The sequence below is a fragment of the Danio rerio genome, chromosome 16 (genome assembly GCF_052040795.2).
Source record: "Danio rerio strain M-AB ecotype USA chromosome 16, GRCz13ab, whole genome shotgun sequence".
Classification (NCBI taxonomy): domain Eukaryota; kingdom Metazoa; phylum Chordata; class Actinopteri; order Cypriniformes; family Danionidae; genus Danio; species Danio rerio.
Window position 1 is genome coordinate 16,446,322 of NC_141036.1, and position 19,256 is coordinate 16,465,577.

Consider the following 19,256-nt stretch of genomic DNA (forward strand, 5'->3'; position numbering starts at 1 on the left):
CAAACAATTAAACGTTGTGTTTCAGAGCACAACAAAAGCAGTGAATTGCTTGAGTAGGCTTCTTCTACACTCAGATGTTATTGTTTTGAAATGCATAACAATTATAGATGCAACAATAATAGATTTTAGTTGTACGATTATATAGTCTGAAGAATAATCATGGATTTATGGTTATCATGTCTAATGTAAATTCAAAATTTGTATTAGGTAAGTAGCTATTTAGATTAACTGTTGTTGCCATCTGCATTAATGCATACATAATCATTTCAATAATAACTCGTCTAACATGTATTTTACTTACATTGCACTGAAAGACACACACACCTCTTACCGTGAGATGTTTTCTACAGCGTGTGCCTGGAAAGCCGCGAGTACGTTGCTTCGCTTATGCGCACATATCGTCATATATTCTTACATTAGAAATAACAAACTTGCAAGCGGAAAAGACGTGATATGGGAACAGCCGCTGCTATAGTTAATCCGGTGTGCGTGCGTATTAGCCTCGGTGTACAAGCTTGGAACTTAAACTAGCACACAGTTGGCAACTCAGCATAACTTTATTTAATTGCAGCAGTTTCGTTTTGTTACGTGCATCAGAAATGTGGCTTTTACGATTAATTAACTGTGACGAATTAAAGTGAAATTAATAGCTAATCGGCTAATTGTTGCATTCCTACTAACGATATCAGTGCATTGTACAAAAGGCCTTTTCTATAAACACACCTAATTGTTTTCGGCTCCCTGCGCCACTTGCTTATAAGGTGATTCGCCGTCGCGCAGCCTCTGCAGCTCGTGCTGTATTGAACAGATGCATGTCACTTCATAACTATACTGGCCGTTTTTTGACTGAGCTAAATTTATTTTTGATGATTTGGTCACACTGTTTGGAGGGCCAGAACAAATTGCCTTGGGGGCCGGGTTCTGCCCATGTTGCGCCTATTGAATAGCCCTGCAGTACAGTATTGGATAATTTGTTTATTACAGTAGTTGTATTATTACCAGCAACCATAGAATAACTACAACAATTTAATTAAAGTAATTCACTATAGTATGGTTTAAAATCACTAGTTTTTACTATAAATTACTATAATAGTTTTCTACTACCTATCTACGCATCTGCTACCTCAATGGCAGGCAAATATTTCAATTCAACAGAAAACTTGCTCCTCTTCATAATATAAGGATCATGACCAACATGCTGTATGTGCTTATATTCTATTTATATCTCTTTTAAAATGAATTATAAATCGCAAAAAATACACAGACTTCCATTCAGTATTTCACTTTCTGGCCTCCATCTGAATCTCGCACCTCACCATAATTAATTCATCATAACAAAATAAAAAAGAAAAACAAATATTAAAAAAGAAAGTAAGACATCTAGACAATTATCTAGTTATAAATTGTGTCTTTATCCACAATACTACAGATTCTTTTTACATGTTAGAAATTGAAAACACTTGACTTATAGGCATAGTTACAGTTAAAGACAAAATGATTCTTGTAATTATTTCTTTGTGCTATTTCTTTTCATTTGGAAATTATTATTTGAATTATTATTTTAGAGGAGGGCTGATAAAATTATCTTCAACTGTATGTTACACAAAGTAAAACAAAACAACAGGCAATCCAGCCTTTTATGAATCTTACCAATCTTGTTTGAAGCTTCATTTTTGTTTTGTTTTTTAAGCAATAGGTTCATACCTGCGTCGAGGGGCTTCGGGCGAATCGTTGGGGGCCACACCTCTAGCTACAGAGGCCAGGAACTCCTGTCTCTTTTGCTGCACCAGACAAGCAGCGCGGATGATCTTATGACGAGGCGTGCGGAGGTAAGGCCGGTTGACTTTCTGTGCAAGATCTTCAGTCACCATTTCCAAGTCAGTCTAGCAATAAGAGCAAGTTGTCACTTACTAAAAACCTACATAGCACACATGTCCTATGATAACAGCATCTGTGCTACTGACCTGCATAAGTTCAAAGATTTCCTTCTTTGTGCTTTTGGGCTCCAGAAAGAACCCGTAAGGGTAAGAGCACTTGAGAATACGACGAGTCTTGAGTAATTCATGCACTGCGTCTTCAATGAAAGTAGTGTCTGGAGGGCCTCCTTCTCCTAAAACAACATGTATATAATACATTACAATTATCAAAATAAAAGTCTACAGCACGTTGTAATAAATAATATCTGCTGGATTGAATGAGGTTATGATTTTTTTTAATCTTTAAATTTGAACATGGTACACAAGTTGTCAGTGCATTAACATGACATAAGTATTCATTAATATTATGTAAGTGAGGTTTTATATCTTACTTCCACTCAGAACTTTACTCAGCTGTTCCATCTTGTCTTTGGCCGTCTTTAGCAGGCGTTCTTCCAGCTGCAACACAAGAGGAGATATATATATATATATATATATATATATATATATATATATATATATATATATATATATATTTATACATTTGAAGTGAGAATTATTAACCCCCCGGAATTATTAGCCCCCCTGTTTATTTTTTCACTAATTTCTGTTTAACAGAGAGAAGGTTTTTTTTTTTCAACACATTTCTAAACATAATAATTTAATAACTCATTTCTAATAACTGATTTATTTTATCTTTGCCATGATAACAGTAAATAATATTTGACTAGATATTTTTTAAGACACTTCTATATAGCTTAAAGTGACATTTAAATGCTTAACTAGGTTAATTTTGGTTTGTTCTGTAGACTATAGAAACAAAATATAACTTAAATGGGCTAATAATTTTGTCCTTAAAATGGTTATTAAAAAAATAAAATACAGTTTTTATTCTAGCTGAAATAAAACAAATAAGACTTTGTCCAGAAGAAAAAATAAGATCAGACATACTGTGGAAATGTGCTCATTTGGGAAATATTTAAAAAAGAAAAAAAAATTGAAAGGTCAAAGGGGGGCTAATAATTCTGAATATAGGGCTAACTGTATAATATTGATTTGCAGAATTAAATACAAATTCTGGAATTTATTTATTTATTTGTTTTTAATAGTGATAATTAATATTTTTCTGATTGTGTTTTTGTTCCTTGGCTGGATAAACAAAAAATTATTAAATGAAGGATAAATAGCTGACATAAAAAGACCAGTAGGTTCCTGTCTTAATTTATGATTAACTGAAATATTAATTCAAATGGATGAAAAGGATGATTCATTTTGAAACAAAGCAATCAATACATCTTCAAATTACTGGCCTATATGATTCATTCAAAACCGATATTATGAAAATAAACACCACAGTGTTGAGATGCACAGTTCACAGCACAAATATTCTGGTATAGTTCTCAATGATAATTGTAATTTTCAAAACAGAAAAAGACAATGTTGTGTAAAATGTAGTTCACTTAATAGGGTATATGCGGAATCATTTTTAATTTATCAGTAACCTGGGTCAAATCCATTGCAAAATCATTTAAGGTCTGTTTTCTTTAAAAATGATCTATCTCCACTGGCTGTGTGACATCTAATATAAATTTTGTCTCAGATTGTACAAGAAGCACTGTATTAAATTACATTTTCCTCCGCCATGTCTTTAGAATATGAACATTGATTTACCCTCAATATTTTCAATAGAGCTTCATTGTTAGCGTGCTATTCCTGACAGGCGCAAGTGAGTAAACATCTTTTCAACTAATTTTACAATTGAGCAACTAAACGAACACTGAAGTCTATTTAACTGATTATAATTTAAATATATTACTACATTGATGCTGTACAAGAAACCGTAAAAAATAGTAAAATGTCACATTAACTGTTCACTGGAAGTTCATCAGTATGGAAAGAAACATTAGGGGCTCTATTTTGATGGTCCATGTGCAGAGCGCAAAACGCAGTGCTTTGCGCCGTGGCGCATGGTCTAAAAGGGTTGAGTTTATTTTCTTAATGAGTTATAGGTGTGTTTAGAGAATAAACCAATTAGATTCTCATCTTCCATTCCCTTTAAGAGTCAGCTGCATCGCGCCAAGTGCATTCGCTAATTACAGGATGCAAAGTAAGTCTTAGTGGAAAAACTGAGCATTTCACAAGCAAACAGTTAACAGGTTTTTTTAACATAAAACTGTTAAACAGAGCATCTACTGCGTGAGAATAAGAGATAATAGATCTACTTTCACTTTCGCTCTTAGATAGGGAAACCTTTACGCACAGACATCAATTAGTCTATAAATATTTAATTGCGTTTGTTAAGCGCAAATATTAGTTTCAAAACTATTTCAAAATTCAGTTCTAAATTCCAGCAAACGAATAAATGAACAATATTAACAAAATGTGCTCAAAAACCTGAGTTATATCCTAAAACACATGCTGTGCCCCATATGGTCTAAAACCTGCAGTTGGGCAAATCTAAGCTTGTTTTTGATAAAATAAATATAAATATGGATATAATAAATAATAATGCTAATAATAATCACATTAAACAAAAGCAAATTGTTATGAATGAACTGAAAAAGCCTCTGGAGATGAAGGCATAAAGCAGTGATTTTTCATATTTATGTAGGCTAGAAAATAATATGTTTAGTAATATTTTAATCCTTTATATTTAATCCTATATTTATTCTTATTATATCCTATATACATCCTTAATATTTAATTTTTTTCATATGTAAAGATATTTGCCTATTGCTCTCTTGTGCGTATTAAGCAGTGTGTAAGCGAGGTGCAACACTGCGCTGGAGTTTAGACCGGGTTTGTTTTGGTCTAATAAAAAATCTGTTTTAGTTTTAAACGCCTATGGGTGCACATATGAGCGCTAATGCATTTGCTATTTAAACAGCGTGGCGCAACACCTCAAAACGACTCTTGCACCAAGCTGAAACTAGCAAAAGACTATTGCTATAATAGGGCCCAAGGTCTGCATATACCCTATTTGCTATTACAATTAGATGTGGACTCTGGAAAACGATACTCTCATTTCCAAAACATATCTAATCAATCCAAAACTAAAGCATACGGGGATATTTTTTGCTTTCATAATTTGAATTCTTAAGTAATTCAAACTGTACTTTAACTCTCGTTCTGCATCATAGACAGGATAACTCTTCAATTAGGAGCGAAAAAACTTCCCAGGCATTGACCAGTTTTTAGGCAATTTGTTTTAGTTATATTACAGTTGGGGAGGCCCCAACACATATCTCGAGTGAGATGCATGGTTTTCTGTCCCTTGGAAACAAAATATAAGACTGTTAGAGAAACGGAAAATAAGATTGCTGGCCGAAATGAAGATTTATAGAACCATCCTTTGACTTAATCCATTCATTATGTAAGTATTATATACTACATATCATAAAAAATGGCAGGAATAAATTAACAAACTATTTAGTAGTGAATCCTTTTGAATTTCTTAAGACAACACATTTTCTCAAAGGTTAAAGACATACTTGTAAACTCTCGTCAAAGCAAAAACTGCAATATTCTCAAACATGCAACGTCTAAATCAGTCTATAGACTTAGAAACGTATGTTCACTGACCATATGACAAAATACTGCACACAAAACTGGAAAGTTTTAGTCTATCTGATCTTCCAAGCTCTATTCTGCTTGGCTGTTGTAAGTGCACAATAAAGTGTGCTGGATTGAACAATTTAAGGTTTACATTAGTCTAACATTAATGTATATCTACAGTTCTACCTATAAGAAAGCATTGCAATATGAGTTCATTTAAGTGTTACACATAATATTTATGAGCTGTGTTTAGGCAAAGCGACAATTGTTGTTTTAAACAACTATCACAAAGAGGTTACTGAATGTTACCCTTAATAAAAAGTTAAAAGTAGTTCTTCATAAGTGATTGCATTAAGAAAATATTTTAAGAATAACCTTATAAACATTTTACATTCAGGCTTTATAGAACAAGTTAGAATTATTAATGAATTTTTTTTACCTGGTAACTGTGTTCGTGGTTCTTAAAACGTGTGTAATAATGCATGAAGCGATCTAATTCCTGGAAGTTCTTGTGTTTCTTCTCAGCCTGCAAAAACAAAAGAACAACACATGTGTAATATGTTTATGCAAACACACAGACACTCATTAGTGTTTTAGGGGAGTTTTAATTTAAAACTTTTGACTAGATCCTCTTCTTTGTCAAGCTGCTTTGACACGATCTACATTGTAAAAGCACTATAGAAATAAAGACGAATTGAACAGAATAGTGAGATCTAAAATTTACTAATGCTTTAAAAACTTCCGTTTACAGTTGTAAAAATGTAAGTATTTGTGGAAATACTTTTCTGTGTACAGAAATAAAATACATGTTTTTTTTAGCATGTAAGCAAGAATGTGTACCTCAACAGTCATCTCTTTAGACTGCTCCTCCACTTGCTGAATGACCTCATATCGTGTGCAGCGGTAGTACCCTCCAGTAGAGGAACTGTGTTTTTTCCACTCTTCCAGACAGATCCAGCAAAAATCATACTTGCACTGTACAGACACAAAGACATTCTTGATTAACCGCCCCTCTACCAAGACAAACTACTAACCTACTTTGTATGTCACAAACGCATATATAAGTCTAGCAGGCAGCACACTGGGAGTTATGGAATTCTGACAGCAGGGATTATGTGTGTTGCTAGGAAACTATCTCTCAACCTTTTTTATTTTTGGAGTGCCAGCATTTGCAATGTATTTCCCTGTTTAGTAACCTTGTTGCTGGATTATCAAGATTGAATTAAGATCAATACATTCCTTTCTAAGGCACACACACATTTCTTGTTCAGTAATTAGAGAAATTTCTCCTGATTTCCATCAGCCTGCTGTAGCAAAGAAAGCACTTTTAAAAACACATTTTAAGCTTAACGTTTAATTATGATCGTCAAGCCCATAATAATAAAACAGTGATGCTTAATTTCAGATCGTTCTAATAGTCATTATTGTCTGTTCTAATCAGGTATTTAACCAAAATTCCATTTTTGACAGACTTGGTTTACTCTTTTCTTGGCCCACAACCATGTTGGTTAGCATAATTCCCTCCTGGAAGATATTATTTCATCTCCATTGAGAAATACAACTTTTCCAGTTAAGGTGTTCCCCAGGGTTCTGTTCTTGGCCTGCTCATTTTCATAATCTACTGACCTTTTATTATCAGCCATCCTGCTCTAAGTTATCACTGCTGAGCTGATTTATTTTACCACCTGTTCTGATACACACCTTCCCACTCATATTGGCCAATGGCCCTGGGAATTTTTGTAAACCATACAAACAAATCCAAACTTTAAAAGATAAAAATGTAGTAGTTTTGGGTGGTCTCCAAATTTTGATACCATCAAACCTCCTCCCTATTTTACCTCGGTATATGGTATAACTGAGCATAATAAAAAATTATGATGAAATACTCAGACAGTGTCACCAAACTGTTGGCTTGTGCCTAAACCAGTGCTATTCAATTGGCGGCCCACAGGCCAAGTTCGAGAGGCAATTTGTTCCGGCGCTCCAAATAGTGTGACCAAGACATCAAAAATAAATTTAGTTCAGTCGAAAAACTGCTGCTATAGTTATAAAGCGACGTGTCTCTGTTCAATACAGCACGAGCTGCAGTTTAAAGGCTGCTCAGAGTAGGTGTCACCTGACATTAAGCAAGTGGCGCAAAAGGGCAAAAGAATTTGATTACTTCATCATAAAGGCTTCTTAACGCTGTTGAACGAAAGAACGAAACTGCTGCAACTAAACACACTTATGCCACTTGTGCTCTAGTTCAAAGTTCTGAGCTTATACACCAAGGTTATACACACGAACACTGGATTAACTATAGCAGCGGGCCATTTACATATCACGTCTTTTCCGCGCACAAGTTCTTATTTCAATTGTAAGAATATATGCCAATATGCGTGCGTAAGTGGAGCAATGCACTTGTGCCTTCCAGGTGCACAGAGTTGAAAACATCTCATGCTGTAGGGGTGAAAGTTGTGCATGGCTTTCCGTGCACAACTGAAATAACTGTAATAAGACGACTTACAACAAATTATTCAAATGATTACGTTTGTATGAACGCAGATAATAACAATAGTTCATTTAAATACTTCCCTAATATAAAGGTTAAATTTACATTAGACATGATAAGGGGCCGATCACACCAAACGCACATTTACATTCCAAAAACGCAGGGCGCACCACACTGCCTTTTTTGTTGACAAGAAAAAAAGTGTCGCTAGGCAACAACTGAATTAGCTGGGTATTGTAAAGTGTTGCTGTTGATATTAATATAATTTTTAAAATTTAATAATATCGTGATATTTAAGATTTGTGAATCATACAGCTCTGAAAACTCAGCAACCAGTCTCTCCTCTATCTTCAAAAGTCTCCGTTGTTGTCTTGACAACACAAACACTACAGGCGCCTCAACGGAAACCCGCCTCTGCTTTTATTTGAATGGAGAATAAAAAAAGATGTGAGTGACGTAACACGTTTTTTCTGCTCAGAGTCGACTTTTTTCAACTGCAAGTAATTGGCGCAAAAGGGCAAAAACGCGAGACACAGGTAGCGGTTAAAACGTGAGACACACAGGGGGCATAAGCAGCAGCAAAATGCTCGTAGCCATCAGTAGACCATTCAAAAAAAAAAGCGTCTCAACGCAAAAAATCGTGTTCGGTGTGATCAGCCCCTAAATGCAAGACCATGATTACTCTTCAGACTATATAATCGTACAACCAAAATCTATAATTGTTCTATCCATAATTGTTATGCAGTTCAAAACAATAACAGAATGTGTCTAAATGTAGAAAAAGCCTACTTAAGCAATGAATGTTTGTAAAAAAATAAAATTAAAAAATTAAAAAACAAGCCTATTGTTCAATGCACTGATATTATATCTTAAAATACAATATATTAACATTATAATGTAGAAAAATCCAATGTGGATGTCTTAACCCATATGGGCTCTTTAAAAATACAATAATAAATACAACATATGGGCTCTTTTATGCTGTTGTGTCATCACTCATATTGCAAGTCATATTTCTCTGGCCCCTAATTTGGCATGCTTTTTATGAACTGGCCCCATGACGAATTAATTGAATAACCCTGGCCTAAACCATTCAGAAACTGAATACCGAACATGCGACCTTAGGTTTGCGGTCACCTGTTTGTTGCAAAATTTGCAAATTGCCTTGTTCACATTTACCCCGGAATACTGAAAAACTTCAGAGGTTGTTCTTTTTCGAGACCAGGTTACTTGGTGCGCGACTTGTCATCTTTCCTCACCTCTCTCTTTCTCCTCCACACAGTCCCGTGATGACAATCACGCATTTGCATTTTCAGGCATTAAATATTTTATATTTAACCACAATCATAATATTTAATCCTCTTCGCCTATGTAATTGCATTGTTTTTTATGATGGTTTAACGGTATTGAAACTGATACCGTGCTATTTTTAGATCCCGCAGTATACCATATTACCACATTACCACCCAAGCCTAAAGCTAAGAAGGCTTTCTGTACTGAATTTGAAGCTTTTGTCAAACTTCCTAGATGCTCTGTTTACATGAACTGTACACGTAATTTTACAGCACTTAAAACCCCCAAGTGTCCAACCTTTTCTTAGCCCAGTCTATAAATAGATCTATTATTGTTATTACGCAAATAACCTTGGCACATTGCATGTGGTTACATCCCTCATTCTTCTGAATGGGAGATTTGCAGTTGGCACAGGATTTGGAGTTGGTGAGTAACCACAGGCAGTTGGCAGCATCTTCATACGCCTCACTTACACCTGCCACTGAAATGGAAAAAGACAGAAATAAATATGCTTGAGGTCCAAAAGCACTTACTTCAGGTACTTCAGGAAATTTATGGAGTACAAGTGTACAGCAAGACATGCTCACGTTCTTCTGGTTTCATGTCAGTAACTTTCTGGAGCCACATCTTCCATGTTTGGCAGTCACATGGTTCATGGGCCTCTCCTTGACATTCCCTGCGAGGAGAAACATCCATGTCATGTCAATCGTTAGCATGGAGGAAAATTACATTTCTACTAAATATATTATGGCTGTTCTATGCAATAGTTTGAATGTTTTTGGGAGATTTATCAGTGTGGGTCAAACAAGGTCAAAGATTAACCTAATAACATATTACTTTGTTGTTTTGTAAAAGATTTGTGAATCCGTTCCTTTAAACATAAATATAATATGTTTAAATATAATAACTTTATTGTTAATAGCTATTAGTAATTAGTTAATTAAAGCTATTATTAACTAATAATGTCAGCCTTACCTTTTCTCATTTTGATTGTAATGCAGCACATGTTTTAAAGCTGCTTTAAAACAATAATTATTTTGAAAAGCACTATACAAATAAACTTGAATTGTACCCTATAAAACATTTAACATTAGGAGTGTCCCAAATTGCATACTTATACACTATTCTACGGTATTTTGTAGTATAAATAGTGTAAGAAGTGCGTTCACACTGAATACTATAATTGGTACATTTTAAATACGCACTTATTCAAACATTTAAAATAAGTGTGTAATGTTAGACACTTCACGGCACTCAGTTACAGTTTTGATTACGTAGTGGAAGGGGTAGAGCTATCAGGCGCTTAAGTTTGATTAATTTATTTTGGATTATGAAAGCAAAAATCTCATACGAGAGTCATTATACCACCTCCTTATGGTGAATGTAGTTTTACTCATGGCAGGTATTATTTGATGGTTGGTCATTAATTTATCAACCATCAAACATCATCTGGGAAACGGGTTGATTTGCAGTAAGTAAATGACCATATGTGCACGATTTGGGATGACACTACATTTACAGTTGAAGTCAGAATTATTAGCCTCCATTTGACATTTTTTTCTTTTTTAAATATTTCCCAAATGATGTTTAACAGAGCAAGGAAATTTCCACAGTATGTCTGATAATATTTTTTCTTCTGGAGAAAGGCTTATTTGCTTTATTTGGGGTATAATAAAAGCAGTTTAAAATTTTTTTAAAAACATATTAAGGACAAAATTTGCCCCACATTATTAGCTCCAATAGGATAATTTGTTTTTTTTGATAGTCTACAGAACCAACCATGGTCATACAATAATTTGTGTAATTACCCTAACCTGCCTAGTTAACCTAATTAACCTAGTTAAGCCTTTAAATGTCACTTCAAGCTGTGTAGAAGTGTCTTGAAAAAGATCTAGTCAAATATTATTTACTGTCATCATGGCAAAGATAAAATAAATCAGTTTTTAGAAATGAGTTATTAATATTTTGTTCATAAATTCTGACTATGCTGTTGAGTGTGTAAGTGCATAAGTACAGTGTATAAGTGCATAGTGTGCCATTTGGGATGCAGCCAAGAAGAGCCCGAAAACCACAAGTTAAATCACAACACTGGAAGACTGTTGACCGCAGACACCATTAACAGTATTCCAAGAGAATGCTCTTCCAAATAAGATGCAGTCCATACTCACTCAGACAGATTAAATGTTTAAGTGTGTGTGTGAGAGAGAGAGAACAGGGTGTTTTGACTCAAATATAATGCTCAGATCTGGCACAGGCAGTGATGAGATACAAGCCCACTGTGTGGGTGTGTGTATATTTCTATGTGTTTGTGTGTTAGGGACATAAGGACCCGAGCTGTGGGAAAGAGAAACTCAGCCAGCTGCATCACCAGAGACCACTGAGAGCAGAGCAAACATACAAACACACATCGTCACCTTAGAATTAAAAGGTTCTATCTGACATTTTTATCAAAATTGAGTTATTGACATATTCTTATTAACAGACAACTTCTTTACATTATATAATGTTTTTATAAGTTGTTTACATTTTAAGACTTTTTATTTAAATAAACAAATCTTACACCCATTTTGTTTGCTATGGAATGCAAAACTTTAAAGCTCATTAAGGGTGGTCTTCAAAACAAAAACAAGCGTTTTTATTCCAAATTCATAAATTCCCTCTCGACTTGTGAGATTTGTATTAGTAACTGGCACTGACCAGCAGAAGAGATGACCCTTGCCACAGTCCACAGCAGGGGCCTGGAGACGAGGAAAACTGAGCGGGTCAGAGGTGCTGGCACCAGGTCCTTGTCCAGCCAATCGCACTGCTCTGTCACAGCCAGCCCTTGGGCACCACCGGATGGCAGGGTTATTCTCTACAAATGCCTGAGGGACAAGCAGGAAAAAACAGTGAGGAAATTAATAGAAAAATTGCTGAAGTATATTGAGAAAGTATATATCCTCTTACAGGTTTTTTTTTTTTTTTGAATGTTTGTCACACAATTATGTTTTAGATTTTACTTAATGTTAAATGTAATCTCAATCAAAACAAAAAAGAGAGGGTGGGATAGTGGGATAGTGTGGCATAGCTCCTCCCCTTTTTAAAAACAAGCCAATTGCGTTTTGCTTTATCATCGCTCTGCCAGTAATAGAGGTTGAGCTCAAGTGCATCAGTTAAAGGGGCGGGGCATGTCAGATACTATAGAGCATTTGATTGGATATGATTTCATTAGAAACTGTACAAAGAGGTGACGAGAATAAAACCGTTGATCCAAAAAAACAACAACTTTATTTTAATTTCATGGGACCTTTAATACAAATTACGATTTAAGTTCAGTTTTGCCTTTGGTTCTGACTAGTCTAATGTACAATAAATTCATCCTATTGCATAGAATTCCATTAATTTAAGGGGGAAATTGATGTTTTCTGAGAAATCTTTTATTTGCTTATCCTGTTATTTATAATTATTTATTACTTTGCAGCTCTCTGGTTCTAACTGGGTCAACTGAAGAACAGTTAAATCGTTTTGTATAGAAACTGCTGAACTGTGTATCTGACTATTTCCCATGACAACATGCTATTTTCATAAAACAGACTTTGACTTAAAACGGCCCCAGAGGACTTCAGCACTAATTTTCACAAAGCAAGAAAACAGATTCAGTGCTCATAGAAAACAACAAAATGGTAAATGACGCCAAGAGTTAGATGAGATATATCTTAAAATAGCGAAAAATGTTTTGTAGCAAATATCTATGCTAATTACCTGCTGATTAAGATTCACCCTTTCAGACCTAAATACAACGTTGCCTAACAATAGCCTGTTCTTGTATATGTTTGAGTTGCTCTGTTAAAAGTTCAATAAAAAGATTTGTCTACTACTAACAATAGCCACAGCAATGGCATTTTTATACTATTTTCCTGTATTACACTACAATTCAAATGTTTTGGATTAAAAAAAATCAGATATTTTAAGGGAATATTCCACTGATCAACATGTATTTGATCAAAAATACAAAAGTTTTAAGCACTTGATCAATTTAATGCATCTTTAATTGATAAAAGTATTTTTTGTTGTTTAACAAAAGAATGCTTTTATCCATATTGCATAATGCTTGATTTTTCATAACAAAAGCTTAAAATATAAATTTAACAACATAATTTCAACTTAATTACATTTTTCACAATCACATATTATTATTTTAATAAGCAAAATGGGCATCTGGCTGTACAGCATTCCTTTAACGTAAATCAAATAAAATAAGCAAAATAGGATCAGGGTGGGGCCAAGCTGGAGCACTCACTCTGATCCCCCATTCAATTCAAAATTGAACCAAGAACCTGGGATCTGTTATTAAATCTGCATTCTTTCATTTACGTCGCATTTCCCAACTGCGTCCCTTCATCAGTAGCAAGGATGCTGAGACTGTCATCCGTGCATTTGTCTCTTTACGCATTGACTACTGTAATGCCTTTTTCATTGGTCTGCCTGCCAACCTCATCTCCAGAATACAATATATTCAAAACTCTGCGGCTAGAATACTCTCTCATACCAAACGTTCTGCTCATATAACCCCAATCTTGTACGACCTTCATTGGCTCCCAGTTGCATACCCCATTAAAATTAAAATCAAAATTCCCCTCCTTGCATTTAGATCCTTAAATGGCCTAGGTCCCTCTTATCTTTGCAACATGCTTGTCCCCTACACCCCTTCTCGCTCATTACATTCCGCTGACTCTGGCCTTCTCGCTTTCCCTCAGTACCGCTTCTCTTCAACGAGGGGCAGACACTTTAGTGTTATTGCACCCAAACTCTGGAACTCTCTACCATGCTCACTCCGTTCTGTAAATAATATCTCAGAATTCAAATCTTTACTCACAGCTCACTTCCTTTTTGAATGCTTTCCTTCTGATCTGACAAACTCACCACTTTATCTGATCCACCAGCACTCTGTTCATTTGTCCCTAAGGTCTTGTTTTTGTAATTCCAGTTTGTTATATTTGACTTCCTGTAAGTTTGTGTATCAAATGCTGTCTCTACATTTAACTACTTGTACTATCTCTATTGGTCGCATTTTTTGTAAAGTGTCCTAGAGCTAAATAAATACAATTTGTTATTATTATTATTATTATTATTATTTTAAAAAGAAAGTTCCCAACTTACGTCACGTAAATGTTTGCCTATTAAACAAAGCAGAACTAAACCATTTTGTTTTCTCCGGTTCATCTGATTTGCTGAGTTTTGTTATGAATTTGAGATGTGGGTTAATTTTTGACCAACAGCTTGAGAAGTCCCTCTGTATACTCTGACCCTGAAAATGAGCTCACATACTCCCCAGTAGAAGATTGGACATCCCCATAGCAGCATAATCAAAAGCTTGGAACTACGCCATTGTTTTCAGTTACATTGTTTTCAAACCACTCAGCTTCCCTTTCTTCTTTTTTAAAAGATGCTTTACTAGACAAACAGGTATAATATGAAAAAAGAACAATACAAAGAGGAAACATTGTCAGCATTATTCCTTTTTTATGCCACAGTTCAAATTTTAACTAACTTATCTGAGCTCCCATTTCAGTAATTCTCTATTCAAGACTGACTACACAATGCCACTAAACACAACAAACTCCAGCAAGAGGACTGATCAGTGTGATTGGAAAGCTATTAATGAAGTCGGAATAAAAACTGCAGCTTAATGCTGACTTGACTTCTATGAAGTGAAATTTTATTCTAAAAGTCCATATCAGAAAATATTTGTAATACAACTATGCACACAATTGAAACTAATATGTAACCGATCATGTAATTATACCTTGATGTCAAACTGAAGATAACGTTTGTCCATCTCTTTAGACACGATGCTCTCAATGACCTCGACAGGAACCAGCTGGAAGCAGTCATAGGCAGGGCAAAAGATATTATGGGCCTCCCCCTCCTGAATCTTCAAATTCAAGAAACTTTCCAAAGGGAGGGAAAAAAAACACACATGAATGTTATATGATGTTACAGCAGTAGAGAGAACTCACAGTGTGACTAAAATACTGAATAAAAAAAAAGAAATAAAAGCTCACCTTTCCCAGCATCCCCTGCAGAACTCATGACCACAAGGAATATCAACAGGCTCTTCAAACATGGAAGCAGCGCACATACAAATACCGCACTGAAAAGGGAAAAATACAGCAACTTGAGTGTGAATATGTCAGGTTTATATACCCAGTGGTGGAAAGAGTACTGAAAAATCATAATCAAGTAAAAGTACAATTACTTCGCTAAAATGTAGTGCAAGTAGAGTAAAAGTATCTGTTGCAAATATTACTCAAAGTATAAGTAAAAAGTAGCCCTTTCAAAAGTACTCAAGAGTAGTGAGTATTATGCCGTTAAAAACTGATGCATTTCCATGCAATTTGTGGATGTGTGTAAACATAACATTCTGTAGTGCATCTAGTTGTCCAGCAGGCACATAACGTCATATGGCGTTAATATTATGTTCAATTAAGGTTGTGATGTCAGGTGACCAAAATTCAACGTCTAGCCAGCGTCGAAGGACAATGTTATTTTGATGTCCAATAATGACGTCAAATGATGTTGATATTTGGTTGATTTTAGGTTGTTAGAAAGTAACAAAAATCCAAATTCAACCCAACATCTAAAACCAACTTCATATTGACGTTAAATACTGACATTTATTCGTCAGGTATGGCAACGAAAATCCAATGTCTGATAAATTTCAATAGTGGTAATGTCCACACAACATCAAGCTGTTACATCATTAGACGTTGGACCTTGGACATTGACGTTGGCTTGACATTGAGTTCTGACGTCAACTCGATTTTCAGTTCCAAACAAAATGCTTTGTAAAGACATTGGACATCTTCTTGGACACTTTAAATACTTTCAATGTACACAGCACAGTTTGCTGCAATTATAAACTGCCCATGTCTTGAGGTAGTTCATTATGATACGATTTACCTTCTATGTATTATTTGATTGGACTCGCAGGACTGATTTTTCTAATCCTCATAGACAAGATAAAATAAGGTAGTGAGTGTGACTGCAGGTTAAAGAAAAGTAGAGGAGTAAAAGTACCATTACAGCACTATAAATGTACTCAAGGGAAAGTAAAAAGTACATTTTTTTAAAACTAATTAGTAAATTACAATTCCTGGGGAAAAACTACTTAATTACAGCAATTTGAGTATTTGTAGTTAGTTACTTTGCACCACTGTATATACTGTACCAAAAACAACTCCACTACGATATCATATTTGAAACTTTAGTTGATGTAGCTGTGTGTACATACACAACATCTCTGAATGTAAAACACTCAAAGTTCAATGCAAAGGGAGACACTGACTTTTACAGAGTTAGCTTAGCAAAGCCTACAGCGAACAAAGTTTGGGAATTGCAAAAAAATACATCCAGGCTAGTGTGATCACCAATGCTTCAGGTTACGCTCATTCACCACGCGCAGCAAAAGATCGTGGCCAGAGGTGCTGTAATGTTATAGCAGGGAAAGCTAAATTGCCATCCAAACGCAGCTATTTCCACAGAGCTTTTTTTGAATTATTATTATTATTATTTTTTGTTGTTGTTGTTGTTGTTAAATTTGACCTATTACATGCACATTTTCTAGCGTTAATGTTATGTTATAGCAAAGATGTAAACAAGGATGTAAACAACGGGAAATGCTGTTTGGCACCATTATTAATTTTGCTACAAGTTCTATTTATCCATCAAACCCCTGTAAACACCCACAACCTTCATCAGCGCTGCGGTTTCTCTCTCTGCAACCTCTTTCCTTTTGTTCTACATCTTAAATTACCCTTAATAACTCGCAAGCGATATGGGTACGTTTCATATTACTTACACATGCTTATTCCAAATATGTGAAAGACACTTGACATATTTTATTTTAGAGAGCAGGCATGAGGTTCAGCTGTGTCCTTTTTATTTTCTGTCTGATTCAGGCTCAAACTGATACAGCTAACAGCTACTCTGACTGACAATATTTACAGAGCAGAGGCACAGGGCATGCTTGTAGGGGTGTGATGCTTTTCCTGGTGACGTGGAGCAGATCTGCGAATCACAGCACATTATGTTAGCTGACCAATCAGAGCCTCTTGAGGGCGGGCCTTGCAGGGCGAGAGGGAAGTCCGAGTTCAGGTAGGTCTCGAGTACTCCTCTGCTTGATAATGTTGGAAGTAGAATAAAATGCTGTGAAGTGTCTATGCTGTCAATTTAGATTTGTCAATTTACTTATGTTACATCTTTTTGGTCTGTGGGAGGAAACCGGAGAGCCCGGTGAAAACCCATGCAAACACGAGGAGAACATGCGAACTCCGCACAGAAACGCCGACCTGGCCAGGTAGTGTCCGAGCAGGTGGCATTCTTGCTGTGCGACCATGGTGCTAACCACTAGGCCTCCGTGCTGCCCTGACAAGGAAATGGGAGGAGTAGAGGTGGAAGGGAGGATTGTTCAAGAAGAAGATGGTTGAGATTAGATACTCTGGTTATTATTAGTGGTTAAGGAGTCGTCTGATTAGTGAATCAGCATTAGCTAATGTGGACCAGGTGCTATAAATCATAAGCGCGTGCTCCTCTCGAAATTAGTTTATAAATAAACTTCACTTAAAAAAAATTCTCTCAGCATCTTTGCGTCCTGACGCAATTTCATCCCCCACATTCCCCTACAGTGTTTGAGGGGTGTAAAGTTTTTCCAGGTCTGTGCGAGCAGAAAGTGGGTGGGCAATATTTCGTTCAGACATCACACTACAAATTGGTTAAATATCCACTAGGAGGGTGATTCATATTAATGACTCAGAGTTGACTCTTCGTTTTGAGAGCCCAGAACTTTATGCTTGGTGCACTTTTAGATTTAAAACCTAGCTGAACATTTTCATCCACTTGAAAGATCATATCCAAAAATCTATAATAGGGACACTTTAACAAAATCACATCTAGCTGCATGATCTTCTGAGAAGATGTTTATTAATACTTCTCATGCCTATTCAATGATTATCAGGTTTGTTCCTGACTAAAACTATGGCTTTATTGAGAAAGTGGTGATAATGCACTGAAGGAACCCACTTTTAGACTACAATGTCTGTATTGATACATGAAAGAAACTATTGTGTAACTGTATCTGATCACTCATGAACCCAAGCTCACTGAAAGGATTAGTTCACTCAAAAATGAAAATTTTATGATTAATTACTCACCCACACGTTGTTCCAATCCTCTGAGACCTTTGTACATCTTTGGAAAAAAATTAAGATATTTTATAAGAAAACCAAGAGCTTCCTCATCCTTCATAGACAGAAATAGTCACAAGACATCCAAATTCCAGAAAAAGAACCAAAAACATTCAGTATGACTTCAGTGGTTCAACTGTAATCATATAAAGCTCCATGAACAATTTTGCGGACCCAAAAATTGTAGATATGACATTGTTCACTAAATGTCTTCTCTTCCACGTCAGGTCAAGCTGTGCATTTATAATGGGCAATATGACATATTGCCATTAGAGCCAACAGCCAACATGCAAAGGTCGAATTGTCTGTAGTAAACGTGCACCATGATCTGACAAAAGACATTGGCGAACAAATTCATTGTTACTTTTTTTGGTGCACAAAAGTGTTCTTGTAGCTTTGAATCGTACCACTCAAGCCATACTGAATGTTTTGACTATGTTTTGGTTTCTTTTCTGGACTGAATGGGTTATGACAGCTGCTGTCGATGGAGGATGAGAGAGCTCTCATGTTTTCTATAAAATATCTTAACTTGTGTTCTGAAAATTATTGGGAATTGAAACAACACGAGGGTGAGTATTCAATAACAGACTTTTCGATTTTGACCTAGTTTCACTGATTTTGGGTATACATAATGGACACATTTTTTATCAGCTTATAAGCAATTGTATAATATATTAACCTTTGCCGCAAGTAAAAATATTTTACTTATTTGGATTAGTAATAAATGTCCATCACTTAAAGGATGGTACAAAATCATTTTTATGGTGATTGCTTTGG

At 35.4% G+C, this 19,256-nt stretch overlaps 1 protein-coding gene across 1 annotated transcript in view; it reads right to left on the reverse strand.

Moving 5' to 3' along the window:
- ankib1b (ankyrin repeat and IBR domain containing 1b) overlaps positions 1-19,256 on the reverse strand; it is a 66,252-nt gene that overhangs the window by 13,379 nt on the left and 33,617 nt on the right. The window contains 10 exon segments of the mRNA XM_087286751.1: positions 1,705-1,883; positions 1,965-2,110; positions 2,309-2,375; positions 5,911-5,997; positions 6,312-6,446; positions 9,606-9,736; positions 9,843-9,931; positions 11,953-12,119; positions 15,041-15,185; positions 15,300-15,388. Coding sequence (XP_087142877.1) covers positions 1,705-1,883; positions 1,965-2,110; positions 2,309-2,375; positions 5,911-5,997; positions 6,312-6,446; positions 9,606-9,736; positions 9,843-9,931; positions 11,953-12,119; positions 15,041-15,185; positions 15,300-15,388 — 1,235 coding nt within the window.